This window comes from Peromyscus californicus, unplaced genomic scaffold (assembly GCF_007827085.1).
Source record: "Peromyscus californicus insignis strain IS unplaced genomic scaffold, ASM782708v3 Scaffold_3__1_contigs__length_106647218, whole genome shotgun sequence".
Classification (NCBI taxonomy): Eukaryota; Metazoa; Chordata; class Mammalia; order Rodentia; family Cricetidae; genus Peromyscus; species Peromyscus californicus.
The window spans coordinates 13,762,921-13,786,239 of NW_026294551.1; the positions used below are offsets into that span (position 1 = coordinate 13,762,921).

The following is a 23,319-nucleotide window of genomic DNA, read 5'->3' on the forward strand; positions in this document are numbered from 1 at the left end:
GTACCTTTATCTCATTCTTTTTCATGGTCCCTAGGACCTCGAAACTGCTCCGAATTAGTCACCTCCAGAGAACAGCTTCTGTGGTGTTAAGGGACACAGGTGCTGCAGAAACCCACCAGTGGCACAGAGGAACCCTGCCTTTGCTCCCTGTCATTGACTTTTCCTCTTTGAACTTCTCCACAGGTCCTTAAGCCTGCTTTTGTCCTTGGAGAGCAGAACAACAGCTCATTTCTGGAGGAGATGAAACGCGGCTTCGGTGCTGTGACCGCTGACCGCCTTCATGTTCCTGTGTAGCACAGACCTGGCTCTTGAGCTCCAGCTGATGATTGACTCCAGGCATATGGAGATTGTGTTCAACCACCAATGCTTTCCAACTTCACAAATAAGCCTGTCCCATTCCCTCATAACCAAGAACTGGCCCTCTATGGGCTTCACATAACGTTCTAATGTCCTTCAAAATTGTGCTCATAATGAAGTGAGGAATCTTTCTTCTGACTAAATGATTTATTTCCCAAACTCTGGCTTTTCTTGATCCTCTCACAGATTTGAGAATCCATACACACCATATTTACTTTTCTTAGATATGGTGAGGTACAAAACCACTTTATTACTTAAAAGTAAAAAATGATTCCGGGCAGTGGTGGCACACACCTTTAATCCCAGCACTTGGGAGGCAGAGGCAGGTGGATCTCTGAATTTGAGGACAGCTTGGCCTACAGAGAGAGTTCTAGGACAGCTAAGGCTAAACAGAGAAACCCTGTCTCAACCCCTTCTTCAAAAAAATTTAAAAATGAATTATTGAAAAAAAGATGTACCTCCCCTCCCCCAAGAATCAGGTGACTTAGTACTATCACCTCAACCTTGAGTGGACGGAGGGATATTACTGGCCACAGTAAATACACTCTGGTGGTGAGTGGGCCTTTACCAAGGTTAAGAAAAGACTTTAAGGGTCTGGAGAGATGGCTCAGTGGTTAACACTGCCTGCTCTTCCAAATAGACCCAAGTTCAATCCCCAGTACCCACATGGCAGCTCACAACTGTCTGTAATTCCTGTTCCAGGGATACAACACCCTCACACAGACATACATGAGGGCATAACAGCAGTGCACATAAAAAGACAGACCCTAAAACGGGGAGCAAAACAACCCCAAATGTGGAGTAGCAGGGGCTGTTTGTTTAGACCAGTGTCAGCTGCAGGTGACATTTCCCTTTCAGGACAGCCTGAGTGCTGAAGCTTCTGCATTGTAAGCACATGGTTCATTCGACGGTACCGTAGTCATTATTTCTTGCCTACCCATCTGGATGGCGAGCCTAAGGCACGGTTTCAGTGGCTACCACAAAAGCTAATTGAACCAAAGTGTTAGCAATTGAATCTGGCTATCAACACACATTCTTGCTTAAATCAAGTCACACGAGCTATACTTTTATAACAAAAGATTTAATAATGTGCCTCAAGACACAGTAGAATTATCCTTCCTCTTCTTAGTGGTCAGAAGGCATGAAGTAAAATTCCATGGCCCTTAGAGGCATAATCACTTTATTAATACAGACAAAACCATTATGATCAAGCCAAAGTTAGAGCATAGCCTAAGTGTGTGTGTGTGTGTGTGTGTGTGTGTGTGTGTGTGTGTGTGTGTGTATGTGTATGTATAAAATGTAATTATTTAAATTGTATTCCTATCAGGCTAGTGTGAAATCAGATAGTACTTCTTCTGTCCGAATGTTCTTCAAAGGATGAGAAATAGACTTTCAGCTTTACACACATTTCCAGGAGCGAAACTCAGAACTTCTCAGTGCCATAGTTTTCCTGGGTTGGAATCCTCTCTACTTGTTCTTGAAGTGCACGGCCTTCTGCTCAGCAGTGAGTGGTAAGAATTCAGCCAAGCTCATGGTCATCACGGCACCCCTCAGTTTGCCTTCAGCAGATGCCTTCTGGCCGGTGAGTGGATGCCAGCTGCAGGAAAGCCCTGGTCCATGCCTACCCAGTCTCCCTCTCTGCAAAGGGACCCCTGAGCTGAATGCCCACAGAAGACATGCTTTAAGCTTGTCATTGGGTCCCGCCTGCTTTCTCCTGGCTGGAGAGGTACATGTACTATTACTGAAAGAGAACTGGTGGTGACATGTCCCCTCAGTCCGTGTCAGCTATTTGCCACTGTCATTGCTCTGGACAACCCCGGCAGGGAGCTTGCCTCAGCAGGCTTCAGAAGCCATGTTCTGGGGCTGTCCAGATTGGCTAGATCCTCCCTATAGCTCAAGACATCAGGAAAGCAGGATTCCCTCTGTCCAGGAGGAACACTCAGCAAACCAAAAACAATCACTGAGGTTTTACTTTCTCCCCAACCCGACTCAAATGATCAGTTTTTCTAGGTAGAAAAAGCCCCTGTCCCATTCTCTTCTAGAAAGAGCCCATTATCGAAGCTCCCTGACTGTATGCCCGCTCTTCCTTGATTTTCTTGTAAGTCAATATCAGTAACTTTAAGTGTCAGCATCGAAGAAATATTGGTGCCAAAGTTTTACTAAATAAGAAAAGGAAGACATTTGGGGTTTCCAAACATTGTAAGCCAGGTTCTCCAAGCCTTTACAGAGCCTACCCGAGAAATTTAGGGAATCAAAATGCTAATATGTACTCTGACAGTCTTGCCTGGATTTCCAAAATTTAGTAAGTTTAAGACTCGCTCTCTCCTTCCCTTCCTCATTTCTTCTTTCTGGGGAGCTAACTTGGGACCCTGTACATTTCAGGCAAGTGCCTTACCACTGAGCTTTATACCAACCTATTTTCACTTTCAAAATGTTTAATCTCTTGGTGTTCAATAGTAAAACTATTTACTGGCCCTTGTGTTTTTTATTTTTACACAGGTTTTAATTAAAACTTATTTATTAATATTTATTCAGTGCATGCACGTATGTGTGTGTGTGTGTGTGTGTGTGTGTGTGTGTGTGTGTGTGTGTGCACTCTCTTGTGTACACATCCAATGGATGTGTGTGAGGTGTGAGGTGGTCAAAGAACAACTCCTGGAAGTCTGTCTGTTTCCTCTACCATGTGGGGCTTGGCGATCCCACTCAGGTGGTCAGCCTTGGCAACAAGCACCTTTACTGGCAAGCCATCTTGTGGCCCCAAATTGCTGTTTTGAATGCCATCTTTTCTACCACAAATATGTGCTCACTGTCACTTGTCTGTGTTCCCTGAGAGGAGTGCTGGCCATGAAAGAGTATAATTTTGTGATTAAGTGTACTATGTCAAGGTTGAGATCTACCTAAATATTAAGTTAAAGTTGGCATTTGTTGTTATTGTGAAGAATAAAAATATTCACACAACAGTGAAAATTCCAGTAATTTCCTATCGGTAAAGATCAGAAACAAAAATACTTGACTGAGCTATGTAGAGGAACTTCCTTCATGGAGGGTCAATTTTATTTATCACAATTTATCCGGAGGGCTGGTTTGCAAAGTGGCTAGTTCTGTTGTGACTCTCCAAAAATGATGATTTGGTGCAGACCTATGGCAAGGGAAGCACTGAGCTTTCACAAACATTTCCTTGAACTTTCATAAATAATTCAGGATGCCTGCACAAAGCTCCAGGGCAGAACGGAACTATTGCCATCTAGAGTTAAAGGAAGGAACCTGCCCCCGACTCCCACGAAGTCTGTCCCACTCTCCACCAGTCTCAGGACTGCACAAGAGTGGTGAACACCACGCCTTTCACTGTGACTCCCTGAGGAGTTCAGATGACCTGTCACCCACACTTGCTGGCCTTCTTCCTCAAGGCAAGTTCAAAGGGTTTCATCCTCTTTGAAGTACCCTTGTCTGACCTGGTCACCACCTCCACCTTTACTGGTGTTTTTCTTTCACAAACCTCATCTACTGACACTGCCTGAAGGCACAGTCTCTTCTCTCCACCACCTCTTCCACCCCCTCCATTCTCATGTAGCCCAGGCTAGCCTCAAACTTAGAATGGCGTCAAAGATGACCTTGAACTACTGTTCCTCCTCCTTCTACCTCCCCAGTGCTTACGGCTGTGGGTCCATAATGGGTTTAGGCAGTGCCAAGGATTGAACCCAGCACTTGGCACAAACCAGGCAAGCCCTCTACCTACTGAACTACACCCCCGGGTCTCTCTTGGGGTTTTTCTGAACCATCCACCCCCTCCCCCTTTTAGGTGAAACCATGGCTTTCTGATTCAGTCTGACTCAGCTGCTGGACTTGGCACATTTCTGGGTCCCTGTCACCTGAGGAAGCTTACTCCAAAGTCATTCTTTCCTCTTCTCAAGTCTGTGCCGCACACCTTTTTAGGTGGCAGCCTTGGATCCCATGTACGTCTTTGTCTTCCACAACCAACTCATTTATTCATGTGCCACAGCAGCCTTGGAATCTGTGACCCACTTTCCATTCACAGAGAAGCCTTTCTCTCCCTGGAGAACTGGGCTAATTTATGGAACTACCAACATCTCCCAAGTTCTCCTCTGCCTCGGGTCTCTCGTCTCCTCTCTCCGGCCCACCTCACGCTGCTGCCAGACTGGGCTCAGAACATCTCCTTATGGAGTCAGTTCTCATTTAAAGTCCCTTAATTGCTCCTGTCACTTATAAACCCTGAACTTTCCCTCAACGACCTGGGCAATGCAGAAGTGAGTGACCAAGGACACAGGAGTTCCACTTGCTGCTTTTACCACATATTAGGTAAGTGGCCTCAGGCAAATTTCCAGATTTCTCTTTGCTCCAGCTTCCTCGTATATAAATACTAATTATGAAATTGGAGATTATCATAAAGTATAAATAGTCTTCATTTACTGAATGTTTATTATGCACTGGACTTCTAAAAACAAGTCATCTTATTGAATCTTTTTTGTGTATGTGTGTGTGCAAGTTCATGTGTATGGGGGTGCATATGGGAATTGTGTGTGTGTGCAAGTTCACGTGTATGGGGGTGTGTATGGGAATTGTGTGTGTGTGTGTGTGTGTGTGTGTGTGTGTGTGCAAGTTCACGTGTATGGGGGTGTGTATGGGAATTGTGTGGAGACCAGGGGACAACTTCAAGTGTCTTTCCACTTCAATTTTATTTGTTTCGAGACAGGGTCTCTGATTGGCCTGGAACTCATGGAGTTGCTAGACTGAGATTCCTGGGGATCTGTCTGTTTCTGCCTCACTAGCTCTGGAGTTACAAGTGCATGTCACCACATCTGGCATTTCCTCCATAAGTCCTGTGGGTTGAACTCAGGTCCTCTAAGTACATTATCAACTAAGACAACTCCCAAGGCCCTCCTCTGCCCTCTTTTTTGAGACAGGGTCTTACCACAAAGTCCAAGCTGGCCTTGACTTTTAGCCCTCTTTTCTAGCTCATTTCATCTTCATGTTCTACAAATTCTCCATTAAATTATTTTTACATTTGCTTATTAGTGTGTGTGTGTGTGTGTGTGTGTGTGTGTGTGTGTGTGTGTGTGTGTTTACATACACTGGTGAGCTCATGCCACAATGCTTGTGTGGAGATTGGAAGACAAGTTGTGGGGATGGGTTCTCTCCTACTATGTGAGTTCAAGGGATTGAATTGGGGTGTCAGGCTTGGTGGCATGAACTCTATCCACTGAGCTCTCTCGCCAGGCCCTCCTCCAGTTTTAACATGGGGAAACCTAGACTCAAGAGAAGCTAAGCTAACTACCTAGTTCTGGGTCCTTAAAGGACCCATGTGACAGCTTTGACCTCTACAGAGAGCTGTCAGTTAATGCATTCTCTGTCTTCTGTCATGTGACTCTAACGTACCTTTTAATGTCTACATTAAAGTGCTGTTCCCCACTCCGTGCAACTGCAATTCAGATAATCTGGGCATGTAGCCCTGAACCTGCCCTGGCTGTGGCTGCACCTGAAAGGACACTCTACACACTGAAACTTCTGAAACCAACTCCAGTCTAGGTGTGACCTCCTTAGGACAGGTTTCAGATGTGCTCCTTGAGAGTCTTGGGATATCAGATTACATCCACTCTGTGTGACGGGCATTCTTTTTCTTGTGTGTTATATACTTTATCTTCCCAGTGGATCATAAATTCCTTATGGGCAAGGGGCTGGCTGGCAAGGTGGTACTCACCCTTGCATGACTCTTACACCTTAGGCTCAGTCTCTGAGCAGATGAGGCTTTGAGCAAAGGTCTGCAGAATATTTAAACATCTGAGCAAATTATTCAAGTTTTGAAGAGTTGAGCCCAAGCTGCAGTTAGTGGTGTTATCACAGGCAAAGCTGTGATTACACTGTGAGAGGGAGATAAGGCCAATTCATCTTTTTCTCCCATCAATAAAGAGGCAGAGAGTGAACACGATATGGTTTTAGGCAAAGTACCTAACAGCAGGGGCTAGCAGTGGGAAGGCTACTTAGGCTTGCTATCTTAATTGGCCTATTTGAAAAAGATTTGGGGCATTTTAAAGAAATTTGCCTTTGAAGGTGTACAGATTTGAAATTTGTGTATACATGTGTGTGTCCGCGCGCGCGCGCGCGCGCGCGCGCGCACACACACACACACACACACACACACACACACACACACACTTACACACACACAGAGAATCCAAATGAGGTCTCAGAAAGCCTTTGTAATGAAAACCCTGAGTGTACCCAATGTCCATTCTAGCAGCTTCTCAATTCTCATGCTCAAACGCATAAACAAAAACGCCGAAGACAGTGAGCTAATGCAAGTGGGAACTCTTTCAGAGAGAGGTTCCCTGACACCGCAGGAAATGTCACTCTAGGCAGCCAACTGCTCCCAGATCCTTAACCCAGAAGGGGCAGGTGGAGACACCACGGGGCAACACTGCCAGGCTTCACACAGTCACCACGGTGGCCGGCTTGGATAAATATTTTCGTTACAGACACAATGGTAACTGATGGGCCAAAGGACCAGTTCTGAAGAGGGTTTCCCACACAGCTGTGACACTGCAGTCGCTGGGAAACACCGAGGTGTTCTAGGGAAACCAGGGCAGGACCAGTTTACATGCAACTTGAGAAGTAACATCAGGGTTGATGGCAGGCAAGTGACAGCCTCCGTCACCTGGCATGAGGCAAAACTAGGAGATGCAAAAACTAGAGGAATCTTGGTGGATCTCAACAGATTTATTTAAAAACTGTTTCAGTACTCTTCACTATCTTGCCAGGAAAATATTCCGTCTTCCAAAGGAAGTGGTGATTACCGCCCCCCACCCCATCACGCTTTTTCCTTTCACCCCCAAACTTTCCAGCCTCACTGGTTAAGCAGATGTGAATTCCTGTCAAATCAACCCTTTGATGTTCTCACAACACTAGGTTGGCTCTTCAACCAGGAAGCATCCAATGGTGTGCAGCATGTGGGGAGGTGGGAGGCAGCAGAGGCAGCCTAGCTCCTTGTACTTGGCTGTTTATATATTTACATTCCCCACCCAGGCTCAGTGAGAGGTGAGCTGCAGGAGATGGCCCAGCAGCACAAGCAGAGAGAACCCCACTGCACTGGGGAGAAAGCTAATGGGCCACTAGGAGGCTGATTCATTTGTTTAGCTAGAGGATTATGCTCAATTTAGAAGGGGAGTTTCTAAGGTCTATGGTTTAGGAAATTTCCCACTCAGTCTCATCAAATCCACATCCTTCCATGTGCCTGAGAATTCCCCAGAAGAAGGGAGAACCTCCTAAGCATAGGGACTGGGTTCTGAAGGATCCTTAAAATATACACCCGCTAAGTTAATTCCAATAAACAATACATACCAAGTTCCAACAGAAGAGCTGAAAAAAATTAAACTATGGTTGCTTCCATCTTGGAAAAGACAGGCCCTTACTGAACATTCCTAACTCAGGGCTTCCCAGAATACACTTCTAAATCCTCAATTTAACCTGTGACTGTAGAGGTATAATGCAAATCAACAGGATTTTCAAACAATAAGAAACTTTTTTTTTTTTTTTTGTTTTTTTGTTTTTTGTTTTTTTCGAGACAGGGTTTCTCTGTGTAGCTTTGCGCCTTTCCTGGAACTCACTTGGTAGTCCAGGCTGGCCTCGAACTCACAGAGATCCGCCTGGCTCTGCCTCCCGAGTGCTGGGATTAAAGGCGTGCGCCACCACCGCCCGGCGAAACTTTTTTTTTAAACTAATCAATTTGGTTGGGATTTCTCTCATCAATATCTCATAGAACTCTATAATAAAATACAAGGTCCCAGAAGAAGCTTGAACAAAAATCAAAACAAAAAGAAACAATTGCATGGGTCAAATCATTTTAGGGAATTCCAGGTTGTGCTGGTTTGAAAGGAAATGGCCCCTGAAGGGAGTGGCACTATTAGGAGGTGTGGCCTTGTTAGTATAGGTATGGCCTTGTTGGAGGAAGTGTGTCACTGTGGAGGCAGGCTTTGAGGTTTCATATGCTCAAGCCATGCCCAGTATTTCAGACCACTTCCTGTTGTCAAGATGAAGGACTCTCAGCTCCTTCTGCCTACACACCACCATGTTGCACCATGATGATAACTGACTAAACCTCTGAAACTGTAAGCTGGCCCCAATTAAATGTTTTTCTTTTATAAGAGTTGCTGTGGTCATGGTGTCTCTTCACAGCAATAGAAACCCTAACTAAGACACAGGTTAAAGTGAGTTAAACAGTTTTTTTCCCCCAAAGGTTATGGCAGGGTCAAGGTGGCACAGGGGCTCCGACTTGGCTCGAGTTCTGTCCTTTACACTTGACTGTAGGCAGGCTCTGACATTAATGGACTACAGTAGAAGTGTTGCTGGTGTCGGGGCTCAGGACTTACATGGCTTCTGGTGTCTCTGTCTGGTCTCTCCTGTGCTTGACTAGAAGGGCTCGGACCAGCTGTGTCACCTAGCCAGCTGGGAACAGGAGCTTCCTGAATAGGAGCAGCACCCTGGGCTCACATTCCCCGTTTCCTGTGACTGCCCACCAAGCCCCATGTGATGGCACTCCTGGGAACCTAAGTGAGAGCAGCCCCCCTGAGTGTACCAGCCATCAGAACTCTTGTGACGGAGATCACACACTAGTGTGTTCTAGGTAAAGCTAGTAGGCTTGGGGTTACTCTGTTGGCTTGAACACAACTGAGAATCAGGAACCAACAAATGAATCAAGGATCAAGGAATGCACGTGAATCTTCAATCAAAGAATAGAGCATGTTACAATTGTCAAAATGGGACATCAGAACATTTTGAGATAAGCCACACCAAACAGACCTTGATGGACACTGGTTTGAGCAACACTGTTTTTTGTTTTGTTTCTGTTTTTGTTTGAGACAGAGTCTCACTATGTAGTTCTGGCTGTCCTGGAACTCACTCTGTAGACTAGGCTTGCCTAGATCTCACAGAGATCCACCTGCCTCTGCTTCTTCAGTGCTGGGACTAAAGGTGTGTCTTATCATGCCCTGCTAGTTTGAGAAACACTAAATGAAAGGGTTGAAGTGATACCACTGGGAACAGCCAAACGTAAGGTTTGTGTGACAGACCACAGAAGGGAGGCCCAAGCGGGTGAAGAGAATCACCAAGAAGACAGAAACAGCCGATGCCACCTGTCTGCTGAATTCCCTTCCTAGCTAAAGGGATAGAGTGTGGGCAAAGTGGCTTTATCCATGTAACTACATTTCAGCCAGTTAGATGAAGCCAGCTTCCCAGGAGTTAGCCCCATTCTGTTCCATGATGAGTCTGTGTGCACCTCGCCATGCTCCATGAGACCTCACTTTAGGTGGGAGATTCCCCAAGAGAATATCAGACTATTGATCAGCCTCACATCTGGACTAAGCATCCTTCTCTAGACGGCAACACCCACCAGCAGCATTTAGGTGTCCAATGTAAAAAGGTTTGTCCAGTGGAAACCTTGTCTTAGAACTGAGATGTCTGGGAGAAGACGATTCCAGCTACCCTTGGTACTGGGGAGGAAACCAGTTTAACAATTCTTTGGTCTCATGACATCAATTTCAATTCTCTCCCTCTGTATGAGGCAAATGATATGAACCGAAGTTTGATTCTGTTTTTAAAACAATACAGGTAAAAAGGTTGATGTTCACCCTGTCAGAGCATGGAGCATTCAACTTCACCCCTCAAATACCATTTAGGGCCTCAGCCACAGCTTCCTAATCAAGCCTCTAAAGCTAAGACCCACTCGGAGAGTTGAGAAAGTTTTATCTAATTATCTCCTTTCCCTACTTTGAATTGGCCAACCATGTACCTTCCCCTGGCTTTATCAAAGCGGCTGCCAGCACAAAAGCACATCCACATTTAAGCAGGCTTTAGTTAGCACACTTAAAATTGATCATGCATTTTAGTTTCAGTAACTCGCAATTTCTATACCCTTTGATAATTCACTTTAAAGAGCAAACTGTCTTTAATGACAAGGCTTAAAAGAGGCGACCTTTCTGAACAAAATATGAAAGCTCAGAAGAGAGAGCTCTTTTAAGGCAACTATGAATTCAAATGACCTTGTGTTCTGAAGCTTCTCTCCAGCAGTTTTGATGTTTTACCTTTCCTTTCACCCTTACACAGAAGGCACAAACGCCGCCGCTGCCTTTCCTGGCTGGTGATGCACTTCAATGAGGATGCTGTTAATTGTTAATTCAAACTCCCAGTTCCTTCCTTCTGCACTTTTCTCCGCAGACTCCTTTAATGAGGTTGCTTCCCATTATAAGCGCATGCCAGTATTCTGAAGACTCAGTTAATATGCAGCGTTTACAGAAGGATCTCAGCATATGAGCGATTCCCTTCTAGCCACCTTGCCACCAATACTTTCGTGCAGTCTATGAAGCAGGCCAGTCCTCTGTTCCCTCTCTCTTAGATTTCCTCCTCCTCCACTGTATCCCTTGATGGCTGCCCTCTGTGGAGTTCTTTGGTGAGTGGGGAGGTTGCAGAAGCAGAGGTCAGACTCCCAAAAGGTCCAACTGCTGGGGAACAGAAATGGACTGATAGGGAACTATGCTCTACACAGGTGATTGAACTGCCAACTTCCCTTGGGCTCTCCCCTTCCCTGACTCCTCCAGAGTGTCTAGCACTCACAGCCAGCCACGGGAGCTCAGGCAGGAGCTTCCTTCTCAGTGTTCCAAATGCCTTATCAGCTGCCACCTGTTGACAGTTAGATGTCGGACTGGAGAAGGCACAGGTGGAGGGAGGCTCAAGCATGGTAGCAGACAGTGACACCTGGAGATGTAACTAAATTAGGCACTTGTGATGAACAATTGATCCTCCCTCGGATAAAAGAAAGGATGCAACCTCAGATGATTTTATAATAAGGTGCAGTGTTTATAATTTATTTCCTGAGCACTCATGTTTTGTCCCAGTAGCCACTTATATCCTCAGTGCGGAATTTCAAACATGCCAAAAGCAATTTTCCTCTCTCTTCCTTTATCAGAGAATGCTCACAAAAACATGAGTGTCAGCTACCCCTTCCTATCACATCCAATCAAATTGACCCAAAGTGTTACTCGATTTACTCCCAGACATGCTTGGCTCACTGCATAAGGGAAATGGGATCTGGGTAATGTCAAAGGTTCATCAGTGTTTGTAATTTCATAACCCTTGAAATAAGGAAAAGAAAGAATAGCAGGCAAGTTTCCAAAACTCCTACTGATGTTTACTTACGGAAAACAAATATTCCTGAGTGGGAGTTCCAATTTCAGCAAACAAAACAACTCAGTAAATATTCCATTTCAGGCCGAGACTAACCTTGAAATCCTCTGACCTCAACCTGCTTTTCATGGTCCCCACAGAAGCACTTAACATTAACCATACAGTCTTCTTTGTTCCAAGTGCTAGGTCACCACTGGACATCATCTGTCCTCATTGGTTAGGTGGCTTTAAAAGCAGCTGCTATGATTTTTTTTTGTGTGTGTATATTTTTGAAGTATGTGTGATCATTCACAGGATACAAATTTATACTCCTGGAGGAGGGGTTGGGTGAGGAGGACATTTGAAAGGCATCGGGAAGGTGGGGGCTCCCCAAAGATGACTTCCTGCCAGATGTCAGCCCCCTACTGATGGACCCCACATAGCCTGACCTGCCTTGGCTTTGGAAGTGACTGTAAAACCTGGGTTTTCTTATCTTCTCCATGTCTCAGACAGGGTACAAGAAAGAAAAACCAATCCTTGGACAGCAAGCAATGGGCAAATTTGGGCATGGGAGAGAGAAAAGAATTTTGAATAAGTGTAAATAAATTATCTCTCCTGCCCTTTTACAGTAAACCAGACGATTACAGCCCTTGCCCCTCCCACTCACTCTGTCTCAGAGTGTCTCAAAAGGCCCCTGGCTCACCCCAGGATCACTCAGATGAAACCGGAGCAGCTTGGCAAGTGCAACTCAATTTCTTTGGCAAATGAGGCTGACCATCCAGCACAGGACTGATGTGGGAAAAGCAGCCCGGGCTTAAACACCATTCATAAGAGCAAGCACACTGCAGACAAGACCAATGGGCAGGCGCAGTGGCTTGCCAATGGTCTGTGTCCTCAAACAATGGTCAAATGCTGTTAGGCTTTCTTAAGATCATGGACCCATGTGACAATCAAAGCAAAGGAGTCATCGAGAAAGGAACAGGACAACCAGAGCTACATGCACAGTCTTCCCACCCTGCAGCCCTGCAGCCCTGCAGCCCTGCAGCCCTGCAGCCCTGCAGCCCCAGGGGGCAGACTGGACACCCACATGACATGCATGACCCAGTGGTTTGACTCTGCACAGCAGATTCATGCCAAAATTATGAATTAATCTTTGACATGATATAGGGTATTTTCCTCCAAAGCAGAATTTGAGGTGGTCAGTATTTCTTGGGGAAAAAAATACCAGGTATATGTCATACTTAGCAGATGAGGTGTGATAAAATGTTGAAAGAAAACAAGAATAGTACAAAATGGCATTTTAATATGTGAACATGAACATGGGAACAGCATTAACAGGTTAAGAATTTTGATATGATACTATAATCGTGATTCTAATCATGCGTAACTTGCAAGACCCTTGTGAAGCACTACCAAGGCACACCACAGGCGTTCCATCTCTGCTCAATGTAAGCAGTCTTCAGTACATACTCCAATACAAACACGGGGTCAGAAAGAAAGAGATGATAAAAAATAACTTAGGCAAACACAAATAAAGCCAACCCACTGCATGGATGATGCATGTTTTTATGATCTTAATTACACTTAAGCATTAAAAAAAAGCCATTGATCTCATAGTTCACAATATCCAAATCTTCAAACCTGCTGGATGAAGTCCACAGTGCAGTCCAGACAACCTCACTTGCCATGCTCTCCCATGCAGTTACCTGCAAATCAAAAACCCGTGTTAGGATTTTTAGTCTGAATAGGTCTGTCAGATGTAAAATGTGTTATAATTCTGAAGGAGTTGGAGGTTCAAAAGGGTATTTGCTATCAAAATTTCATCACGTATGCCTATAAGCAACTGATCTTATCATCATCAGGCACACAGAATCTTTTGAAAAGTAAATGATTCACGAGCTCATTCCTTTTATTTTGATGCCAAGTAAGCAGCCCAGCCTGTGACTGCACTTAAAAGCAAAGTTGCCTGACTGACCTGGACCATTAGTAAACATTGTCTTGGTTGGTGATATCACTGGGAAGCTTTAAGAAGATCTTCTGCATCCCACAGTCCTTCACACCAGGACACTCCATCTCTGTGAATGTTTAACATCACAAAGCCATTGACTTATTCTGGTCTGGAGAACAGTGCCAAACCCCCAGGGATAGGGACTTTGAAGATGTGAGCCATCACAGAGAATTGCATCATGCCACAGTCTTAAAGGAAGATGGTGTCTCCTTCAGTCCACAGCTGGGCTTCAAGACCACACCTTGCCTGACTGCCCAGGTGAGGTCCCTACTTGCCACACCCTGAGATTCCCGAATCTTGTTCTGATGAATCTAAGCCCAGTGATTAAAGAGGTGGGTGACTTCTCAAAGACAAGCTGTTCATTAAAATGTCTTTCTTTCAAGACTTATCTTGTGTCTAGACATTTCAGTGAAGACTTGCATGTCAAGCTAAAAGACTCCAGGGGTACATTAATTGGAAGGTGTTTATTTCATTCACTGCTCATACCTTCTGCCTTGGTAGGTGGTCAGTTCTTCTTGAAGAATGGATGCTCTCTTTTGCAGAAAGTTGACCTAGAAAGACATCTTGTGTGAGATGTATATGCCAATACTGCACACACAGTATGATAGAATTTTACTTAAATAATTCCCTGGAAAAAACTCAGAGAGAGTGAATATTAATAATGCATTTTCCTACATCTGGTCATATCCTGTCCCTACAAAAAATCCATCAAAGGCCACAGAACCAACTACAAACTATCCCAGGGCCATCTTGATCTGGTGCCATTCTACCTTTGTGGCTCCCTCTCTCCTCATGACCTTCCCACCACAGCCACCTTACACCAGGTTGGTCACTCTGTGACCCTTTGGCTAGGGCCATTTCTTATTTTGGAACACTTGACTAAAAGTCTCCTACTTGTCTTCCACGGCTGGTTCAAACCTCAGCCCTCCCATTGTTCCCCAACTGCTCCCACCACCTAACCCTGTCCCAAGCCAGCGGTCCCTCCTCTGCATCCCAGGCTCTCTGCCTTCTCACACTGCCTTGTGGTTATGTTTTCATGTCTGTTCTTTTCTGGAGAGGGGTGACTCTGTCTCTCTCTGAGTCCCCAGTTTCTTTGACAGGGCTGGGCATGTAGCTGCTATGCACTAGCTGTTTAATGAGCGAACGAGTGAGTGAAGAGAAAATTATGGCTTTCTGGAAACCTCAAATCCATCCTGGGGATTCCCTGAGGTTAGAGACAGGGTTTTGGAGTGGAAAGAGCCGAGCTTTGCCTGGAGTGGGGCCAACTTGAGTTCCATCCCTGGCTTGGTCTCCAAGGCTCTAGGAAGGTTACTCAGCTCTTGCTGTGTCATCTGTGAAATGGGGTTCATGACAGCTGCTTCCCAGGGTGAGAAGTGTGGTGAGCTATGCCTCAGAGTAAAGGGCAAGAATAGACCTCACAGTAGGTACCACCACGGAGTGGAGGGCTGGGTGTTAGAAGACCGTTGTTGTCCAGCATGACTTCTTCAATGAGGTCTTTATAGTACATCTGACTTCTTTGAAGTATGAGTGTCTATGGATCAGCGACACCTATTTATCAGGCATCGATTAAAAACACCTTATCCAACCACATAAAAAACAGTTTGGGGACAGCTTATACTATGATTCAATGTAATCAAGAGTCAGCGGCATTTGATCTACTCAGAATTGTTTACTCTTGCTTCTTTGGTCAGAGCTGAAACCATGGCAACGGCTGGTTCTGAGGCATAGTTATGCAAGAGTATAGCTGGCAGAACCGAAAACGGGCTTGAAAGAGAGAAAGCACAGGCTGCCCCAGTGGGTGCGCACCAAAGTGGTCCCCGGACTGCCTGATTTGTAATAGCACCCTGCTCTTCATTTTAGCCAATTGCTCAAGTGACCCCCAGGACAACTGATCATTTTGACAGATGCAAGGATCACACTGCTCTAACTTTCCTCCCCCACCCTGCATTGCCATCGACTGGAATTCCAACAATTCTCAAAAACACAGGCACCTGTGCTTTCAAACGAAATCTGCTCGCTCTGCGGCCTGCGACTCCTACGCACAGCTGCCAACTCCGAGGCCCTCATGCAGCTGGCAGCTCTCTCTCTGGGTCAACATCCAGTTCCAGGAGGCTGAAGTGGCTTTTCTTACAGTAGAATGGTATAAACGATAACAGAAGCCATGCAGGTGGGCACTGGATCTCCCCCCGTCTAGTAAGAATCTCCTCTGAGGGCATCAGGCCCTCATAGCTGACCCCTCTGTGAAGCTGGTGAAGCTGATGGGCAAACCACACCTCTGAGTGCCTTTCACAGGAAGAAAAGCTGCGTGCCCGCGTGCTTTGCTCTCTGCCATCATTTGTTTTCATATGCAGAGGCAAGCACGGCAGAACCTATTAGTGGCTTCCAAAGGCAGCAGGGGACAGCAGGAAGAGGACTGAGGGAAAGTACCCTTCGCTTCAGTCTTCTTAGTGAGGGAAAGATGAAAGAATCAGCTACAATTTGCTTTCGGCTGGCATGATGGCTCAAGACAGGGGAGGCTGAGGCAGGACTGTCAGGAGTTGGAGGCCAGCCTGCATTTCCTAACAAGTTCTAGGCCAGTCTGACCCAAGCAAACGCCACAATCTCCCTGCACCACCCCCATCACTGTGTAGCCCTGGGTGGCCAGAAATTTGCTATATAAACCAAGCTGGCCTTGAACTCACAGAGATCCACCTGCCTCTGCCTTCCAAGTGTTGGGATTAAAGGCGTGTGCATCACCATGTTGGCTTCACATAGTCATTTTACGTATTATAAACACCCCATATTAGTATTATCAAACGACACTGGCTATTTTATTATTTAACTAGCACCTACTAAGTACCAGGTACAGTTCTTAGCACTGAGTGTAGAAAGCCTTCCCTAGTGGAACCATTACAGGAATTCATATATCTTTAGTTTCCCAGTGTGTTGGAAATAAGACTACACAGATTCCTCAGGTAGGAGTTAAAAACTGATAGGTAGTCAGGTGTGGTGGCGTATACCTTTAATCCCAGCATTCAGAAGGCAGAGGCAGGCAGATCTCTGTGAGTTCAAGGCCAGCCTGGTCTAGTGAATTCCAGGACAGCCAGAGCTATGTAGAGACATTTTCTAAAACAACAACAACAAACAACAAAACACCCCCCAAACAAACGAACAAACATCCCAACACACACACACACACACAAATCCTCATAGACTGACAATGCATAAAACGTTCAATACATGATGGCACACACCTTTAATCCCAGTACTGAGGAAGCAGAGACAGTTTGAGGTCAGCCTGGTCTATAGAGCGAGTTCCAGGACAGCCAGGGTAAAAGTCCATCTCTAACTCCCCCACCACCAAAAAACAAAAACCCCTAAAACAACACTTAATACAGAAGTCTGTTGGGTAGTGTTTTGTTTGTTTTGAGAAAGGATTTTTTTTTTTTTTTTTTTGGTTTTTCGAGACAGGGTTTCTCTGTGTAGCTTTGCGCCTTTCCTGGAACTCACTCGGTAGTCCAGGCTGGCTTCGAACTCACAGAGGAGAAAGGATTTTGCTATGTAATTCAGACTGGCCCTGATTTTGTGATCCTCCTGTCTCAGTTTCCCAAGTGTTCACCTCTCACCTTACATTTTAGGAATCATACACTTTAATAAGAAACATCGCCTGGCGGTGGTGGTGCATGCCTGTAATCCCAGCACTCGGGAGGCAGAGGCAGGTGGATCTCTGTGAGTTCGAGACCAGCCTGGTCTACAGAGCTAGTCCAGACAGGCTCCAAAGCTACAAAGAAAGCCTGTCTCGAAAAACCAAAAAAAACAAAGAAAAACAAACAAACAAAAAAAAAAACCCACATCAAACCTAATTGTTTGAATATCTTAACATTATTTTGCCTTGGACTTAAAATATATACCTTTGAAAACACTATAAAACATACCAGAAAAAATGCTTCTAAATTAATGATGCTTTTGTTCCCCCATACTTTAGCATAGGCAAGGAACCAGTGCATTGTGGAATGGCATTTTGGACCCCGAACTAAGAAGAAAGGGTGAAATTGCACTGGACTGTGAATGAATCAAAGCTGCCATGACTGACCCAGTTTCAGGGGAGTAACCCAGTCCACGCTGATGATGGGTCAGTGTGGGACTCACAGTGATTCTGGAGCGAGGCAGAATCAGGCTATTTGCAAGCTTCTCTTTAGAATGCATGCCCCACCTACACCACACCTACATCTTAAGAGAATTCCCCAGCTCTAGGGGTTACCTGTGACTTCAGGGAGGAAATGGTGTCCTCAAGTTCTTGTCTTAGAGATGCAGGCATTAACCCTTTGAATTTTGTTTCATATTCTTGTCGTATGTATGTTATCTAAAATGAAAAAAAAATCTTTTATACCCCAGAAATGCCTGCTTTGGATTTAAGAAATCTTAGAAAAACATCTTAATCCACAAGCATTTTTCTATATTTATTGTCAGAAAGCATACAGTAAATGACATAAAAGTGAAGAGTTATATACACTGATAAGTTACGCAGCCTGCGCACACGATTCTGGCACAGACGGTCCCTGGAACAACTTCCTGTTCACAGGGCTGGAGAGGTCACTCAGCTTGCTGCTCTTGCTCTGAACCAGGACTCAGTTCCCAGCACTGACGTGACAGTTCACAACTGCCTATAACTCTAGTTACAGTGGATCTGACGCCCTCTTCCGACTTCCACAAATACCAGGGAGACAAATAGCATGGAGGCAAAACACTCACATATAAATACAAGTAAATAAATCTTAAACAAAGAAAATCCCTGTTAACACAACTTTCAGCATCGTATTAATATTAAGTAAATTTCATTCTTTCATCCCTGCTTACAGGGTTGGCCACTATGTCAACTCCGAGGCCTTTTCTGCACCAGGATGCAGATTACGACAGGGACCGACTATGGTTGGGGACAACTCATAGCATGCCTTTGGTTTGACTGACACTTGCAGACTACTGGAGTGCTTGGTAGGATTCAGGTGGTGATGAGGACACTAATTCTGGGGGATCTGCACATCTGTGTCTAACATGGGTGGACAGGTAGTGTGAGCGCTCACTGGACACTTTGGTGGCGATATCGGTCTCTGAGATCTAAAGTGTAAGTGAAGGTAGTGGAAGTGAAACCTTTGGACAATTTTCACACATGTCACATGAATGTGCTTGTACAAATAGCAGTGGCTTTCTACAGCTATGTTCCTTGTAATGTAAGATGCAACAGAATTACTTTAAAGATTGACTATATGCATTATGTGCAAGTCAACTGAATTGCAATGTATTACATACACAACTCATCAAACAACTGCAGACAGAAACAGGGAAATGTGTACAACAACTGAACTCAGGTGGGCAGGGCAGGCCTGTAGATTGCTGGGATTAATTTAAAATCACCACCTTGTAAATCCAAATTCTTCTTCCACTAAACTGAACTGAGTCGAAGAAATGTGTTATAGTGATTAATTTCATTACTTACTTGACACCCATGGCAACTGTGCTAGAGCATGACATCCCCTGGAACTGGAGTTACAGGTGGCTGTGAGCTGCCATGTGGTGCTGGGAACTACATGGAGGGCTTCTGTAAGAGCAGCCAGTGCTCTAACCACTGAGCAACCTCTAGAGGACCACATTTGGTCCTCAATCATCCTCTTACTTTCCCATTGCTTAAAAATTTTAACATACTAGCCAGGCGGTGGTGGCGCACGCCTTTAATCCCAGCACTCGAGAGGCAGAGCCAGGCGGATCTCTGTGAGTTCGAGGCCAGCCTGGGCTACCAAGTGAGTTCCAGGACAGGCGCAAAGCTGCACAGAGAAACCCTGTCTCGAAAAACCAAAAAAAAAAAAAATTTAACATACTAAAGGTTTAATCACAGGACAAAAATCTATATAAATGCACTGCATTTCTTAATCTAAAACAAGAGATTCATAAATTCCCCCCAAAACACACATTTTCAAGCCCACTCAGTGAAGTACAGATCTATCTATGTATTGGTAAGTGTGTATCACAGGCAAAAGGACCCTTGCTGTTGCTGCTCTACCCTGTATGATTACTTTTCTTTCTTTTTCCTTTAAAAAAAGATTTTTATTAATTTCTGTGTCTGAATGTTTGCCTGCATGTGTGTCTGTGCCCCATGTGCACGCAGAGCCTACAGAGACCAGAAGAGGGCATCAGATCCTCTGGAACCAGAGTTACAGATTGCTTATGAGCCAATATGTGGGTGCTGGGAACCTCCGGAAGAGCAGCCAAGTGCTCTGAACCACTGAATCATCTCCCCCACCTCTACTCCCCCATATGTTTCTTGAGGAAAATAGAGCATCCTAACATCTTGGGGAAGTCTTGCCAAGCAAAGGGAAGATGAAGGCTGACTAAGGCTGGTTTGGGTAAGGGATATACGGGAGCCATGACTCCCTCTCTTGCACAGTAGGAACTGAGGCAAAGTTGTTTGATGTAGAACAGAATCTGTTTCCTGTTGACACTCCCTTAGCTGTTTAATTGAATATTGGCCACAAAGGACAAAGTAAACTAAGCTAATGCCACCATTATGTAGTCTAATCCTTTGAACCTGCTCTCTGATAATTGGGTACGGCAAGAAAGCACCCTGGAGAGGTGCTCCTGGTTCAGCCAGCCACCACTGGACCATCAGGGTAATGCCCTTGAAAGAATAAGCACTATTGGCCACTAACTGTCTGGGAGGAAGCTGCTACTCATCCAGCTTGTCGCCACTGGACTTGCCCAGGGAGTGCAGGTAGGCAGTGCCTTCTGGATCCTTTTCCTGGCAGTGTAGTGGCCTTTTCGCTACCTTTTCACACTCCTATCTTGCACACTGCCCTTCCATCTGTTCGGTGTCTTCTTCCATTAGTTTGCAACGTAGCGCTTCTCTAGTACACCTAAGCTGTGGACGAGACATACCTCCGTCTCTGACCCAGGAAGTGTGTTCTCGTTCATTTCTGTTGCTGTGATAAAACCTCTGATCTCACAAACCAACAAACAACACACTAATCCCCCACCCCCAAATCTAACAACTTAGGGTAGAAAGGGTTTATCTTCGCTCACAGTTCCAGAATCTAGTCCACTGAAGGAAGTGAGGGTGGCAGGAACTTCAGAAACAAACAGTCAGGTACAGCATATCCACAGTCAAGGGCAGAGAGAAAGAGGGCACACGCGTTCTCTTGCTTGCTTGTGCTCAGCTCACTTTCTCCACTCTCATGCATTCAAGAACTCATGTTTAGGGAATGGTGCCACCCACAGTGGGCTGATTCTTTCTACATCGTTCAACTTTAGACAGGCCCCCACAGACATGTCCACAGGCCAACTGATCTAGGCAATCCTTCACTGAGAGTCTGTTCTCAGGTGATTCTAAGTTGTGTCAAGTTTAGAATTAAAGCTAAATACCGCAATGCATTTGATGTGAAATAAGGAGGGAGATAACCTCCACCCATAGACCAACCATGAGACTTTAACGGCGACTATACCACTCTCCTCTGAAAAGCGTCCTGACATTTCTTTCAGTGTTCATTGTGGGATAAACTAGCCTTACAGCACATCAAGAAGCAAGAGAAGGTAGAACTAATCTAATCAAAGGGCTTGGTGGACATACACTTCTTTGATGAAAGAGTAAAATTGGCACATGTAACTTTACTGTAAAATTAGCATTTAATTATATAGTGTGGGTTAGTAAAATGGCTGTGTGTAAAGGGTAAAGGTGTCTGCCACCAAGTCTGATGGCCTGAGTTGGTCCATATGGCCTCATACAGCAGAGAGAACAGACTTCTGGCAAATTGTCCTCCAGTCTCCACATGTGTGCTGTGGTGTACACTGCCCCACACCATAAATAAAAATTTAAAAAAGATTAAAATCATCAGTATACAGTATCCTATTATTCCAGCGAGTAAATTTACTAAACATCAAAGCATTTGAAGGCTGTTTTGGCTTAAGAACTCTGGAAGGGAATTTCCAGGGCTGCCAGGCTCATGTCCATCTCACCCTCCACACCCACCACTTTCCAAAAGCACTATGTATAATGGTCTGTTCTTCTGCATTCCTCAGCCACATCTCATCTAATAAGAGTCTAGCTTCCCTCGGTCCATTGTGATTACTCACCTTTCCACTTTCCTGCATCTGATTTCCTCTATCAAAGTCCCATTGGGGAACCCAGAGCATCATAACAATGACATTTAGTAAGCAAGAACGCTCCCTGGGAAGCCGAGCAGAAGTGAGGTGTATATAACATGGCTAACACCTGACCCCACTGCAACAGCCTGGTCCTCCTACAAAGGCATGACACCAGCAAGATTCATTTTTATATAAAGGACTGTGAAGACAGAGACTATCTCCAACTAGAGTTTACTGTTACACTGAGTCTCAGCAGAGGAGAAAGCAGGGAGACAGGAATTCCATCGACAGCATCTTTAACCTCTGCCACCACTGGTACCATTTTAGTCTGGAATGTATTCATCGGTCACTGCAGTATTTGGGTTTGTTTTTCAAACAGAGTCAAGATTCAGATCCTCTCTGTTACCAGAAGGCCTTGTGCCTGTGGTCCCATCTTCCTCCCAATGGTACCCAAGCCTGGCTTCTGGGCACCTGCCTCGCTTGCATTCTTTTAGTTTGTCAAGTGCCCTGTGCTCTTCCCCAACACAGGGCCGTTATGTCTTGTCTTTCCTTCTTTTTTCATAAACTAATTTTTATTTTCTATCTTTGATTTTTAATTTTTAAAGAAGTTATCTAGTGTGTGTATGTGCTTGGAGTTCAGAGGACAACCCTCCGGCGTTCTTTCTCCACCCCTGGTGAGGCGGTCTACATTGTGTTTGCTGCTGTGCTGTATACCCCAGGCTAGCTAGCTGGTCTGTGAGCTGCTCTGCCTCCCATCTCAAAGCAGGAGTGCTGTGATTACAGATGTGCATCACTTCCGTAGGCTTTTTGTTTTGAAAACCTGAGTACAGGGGTTGAACGCTGATCGCCAGGCTTGTGCTGCTAATACTTTTACCCACTGAGCCATGTCTGCAGCTCTCGACCCTTTCTTACCTGGTGGGGCTTTGCCACTGCATCCATCTACACCTCTGGATTCGGAGGCTTCCTGTTCTAGGCTAATGACAGGGAAGCTTGTCGCGGGGGCTGGAAATCCAAGGCTAGAGGCTACATGGCCCAGTGCCTGGTGAGGGTTCCCCTGGTGAACCGTGCATGCCTTTCCTTGCTGTGTGCACACAGACAGTGAGCTTGGTTTCTTCCTCTTCTTATAACATAGGCCCTCACCCTGACTTAATTAGCTCCCAAAGGTCCCATCTACAAATTCACTGGGGCCTGAGGGTCACCACATGAGTTGGGGTGTATGTGTAAGCAGGCATTCAGTTCATACAGACAGACTGTCTCAGGTCTTTGCCTACAACTTGGGAAGGATGTCAGCTTAAAACTCAATCTCTGGATTTCTACCAACTAGAAACATAGGGAAGGTTAAGGGAGATTAAGTGATGATTCTGGTCACTGTGGACTGTTTGCTTAGAACGTGGCCTTCTAATGCTTGGCTTATCGGAAGTCTGTAAAGCAAACGGAGTATGACAGGTGCATGAATCATAGTGAGTAGAAAGAAGAGAGGAGAAGAGGAGGAGAGTTGGGCTCATGGTATATGCTGTTCTTTTAAAGAGTGGGAGCACAGGTGAGCACTGTGGTGGGTGGGGGGCACGGGTGAGCACTGTGGGGGCACGGGTGAGCACTGTGGTGGGTGGGGGGCACGGGTGAGCACTGTGGGGGCACGGGTGAGCACTGTGGGGGTTGGGGACATGGGTGAGCGC

At 45.4% G+C, this 23,319-nt stretch overlaps 1 protein-coding gene across 8 annotated transcripts in view; it reads right to left on the reverse strand.

Moving 5' to 3' along the window:
• Cep112 (centrosomal protein 112) overlaps positions 1 to 23,319 on the reverse strand; it is a 494,900-nt gene that overhangs the window by 54,040 nt on the left and 417,541 nt on the right. For 6 of the 8 annotated variants that reach the window (XM_052755648.1, XM_052755650.1, XM_052755646.1 and 3 more), the window contains 3 exons: positions 17,775 to 17,876; positions 14,021 to 14,085; positions 12,810 to 13,232 (listed from right to left, as the gene is read on the reverse strand). In XM_052755648.1, coding sequence (XP_052611608.1) covers positions 13,229 to 13,232; positions 14,021 to 14,085; positions 17,775 to 17,876 — 171 coding nt within the window. In that variant the 3' untranslated portion in view covers positions 12,810 to 13,228. Of the gene's footprint in view, positions 1 to 12,809; positions 13,233 to 14,020; positions 14,086 to 17,774; positions 17,877 to 23,319 lie in introns of those variants that run through there. The other 2 variants (XR_008222117.1, XM_052755651.1) reach the window with 2 other exon arrangements.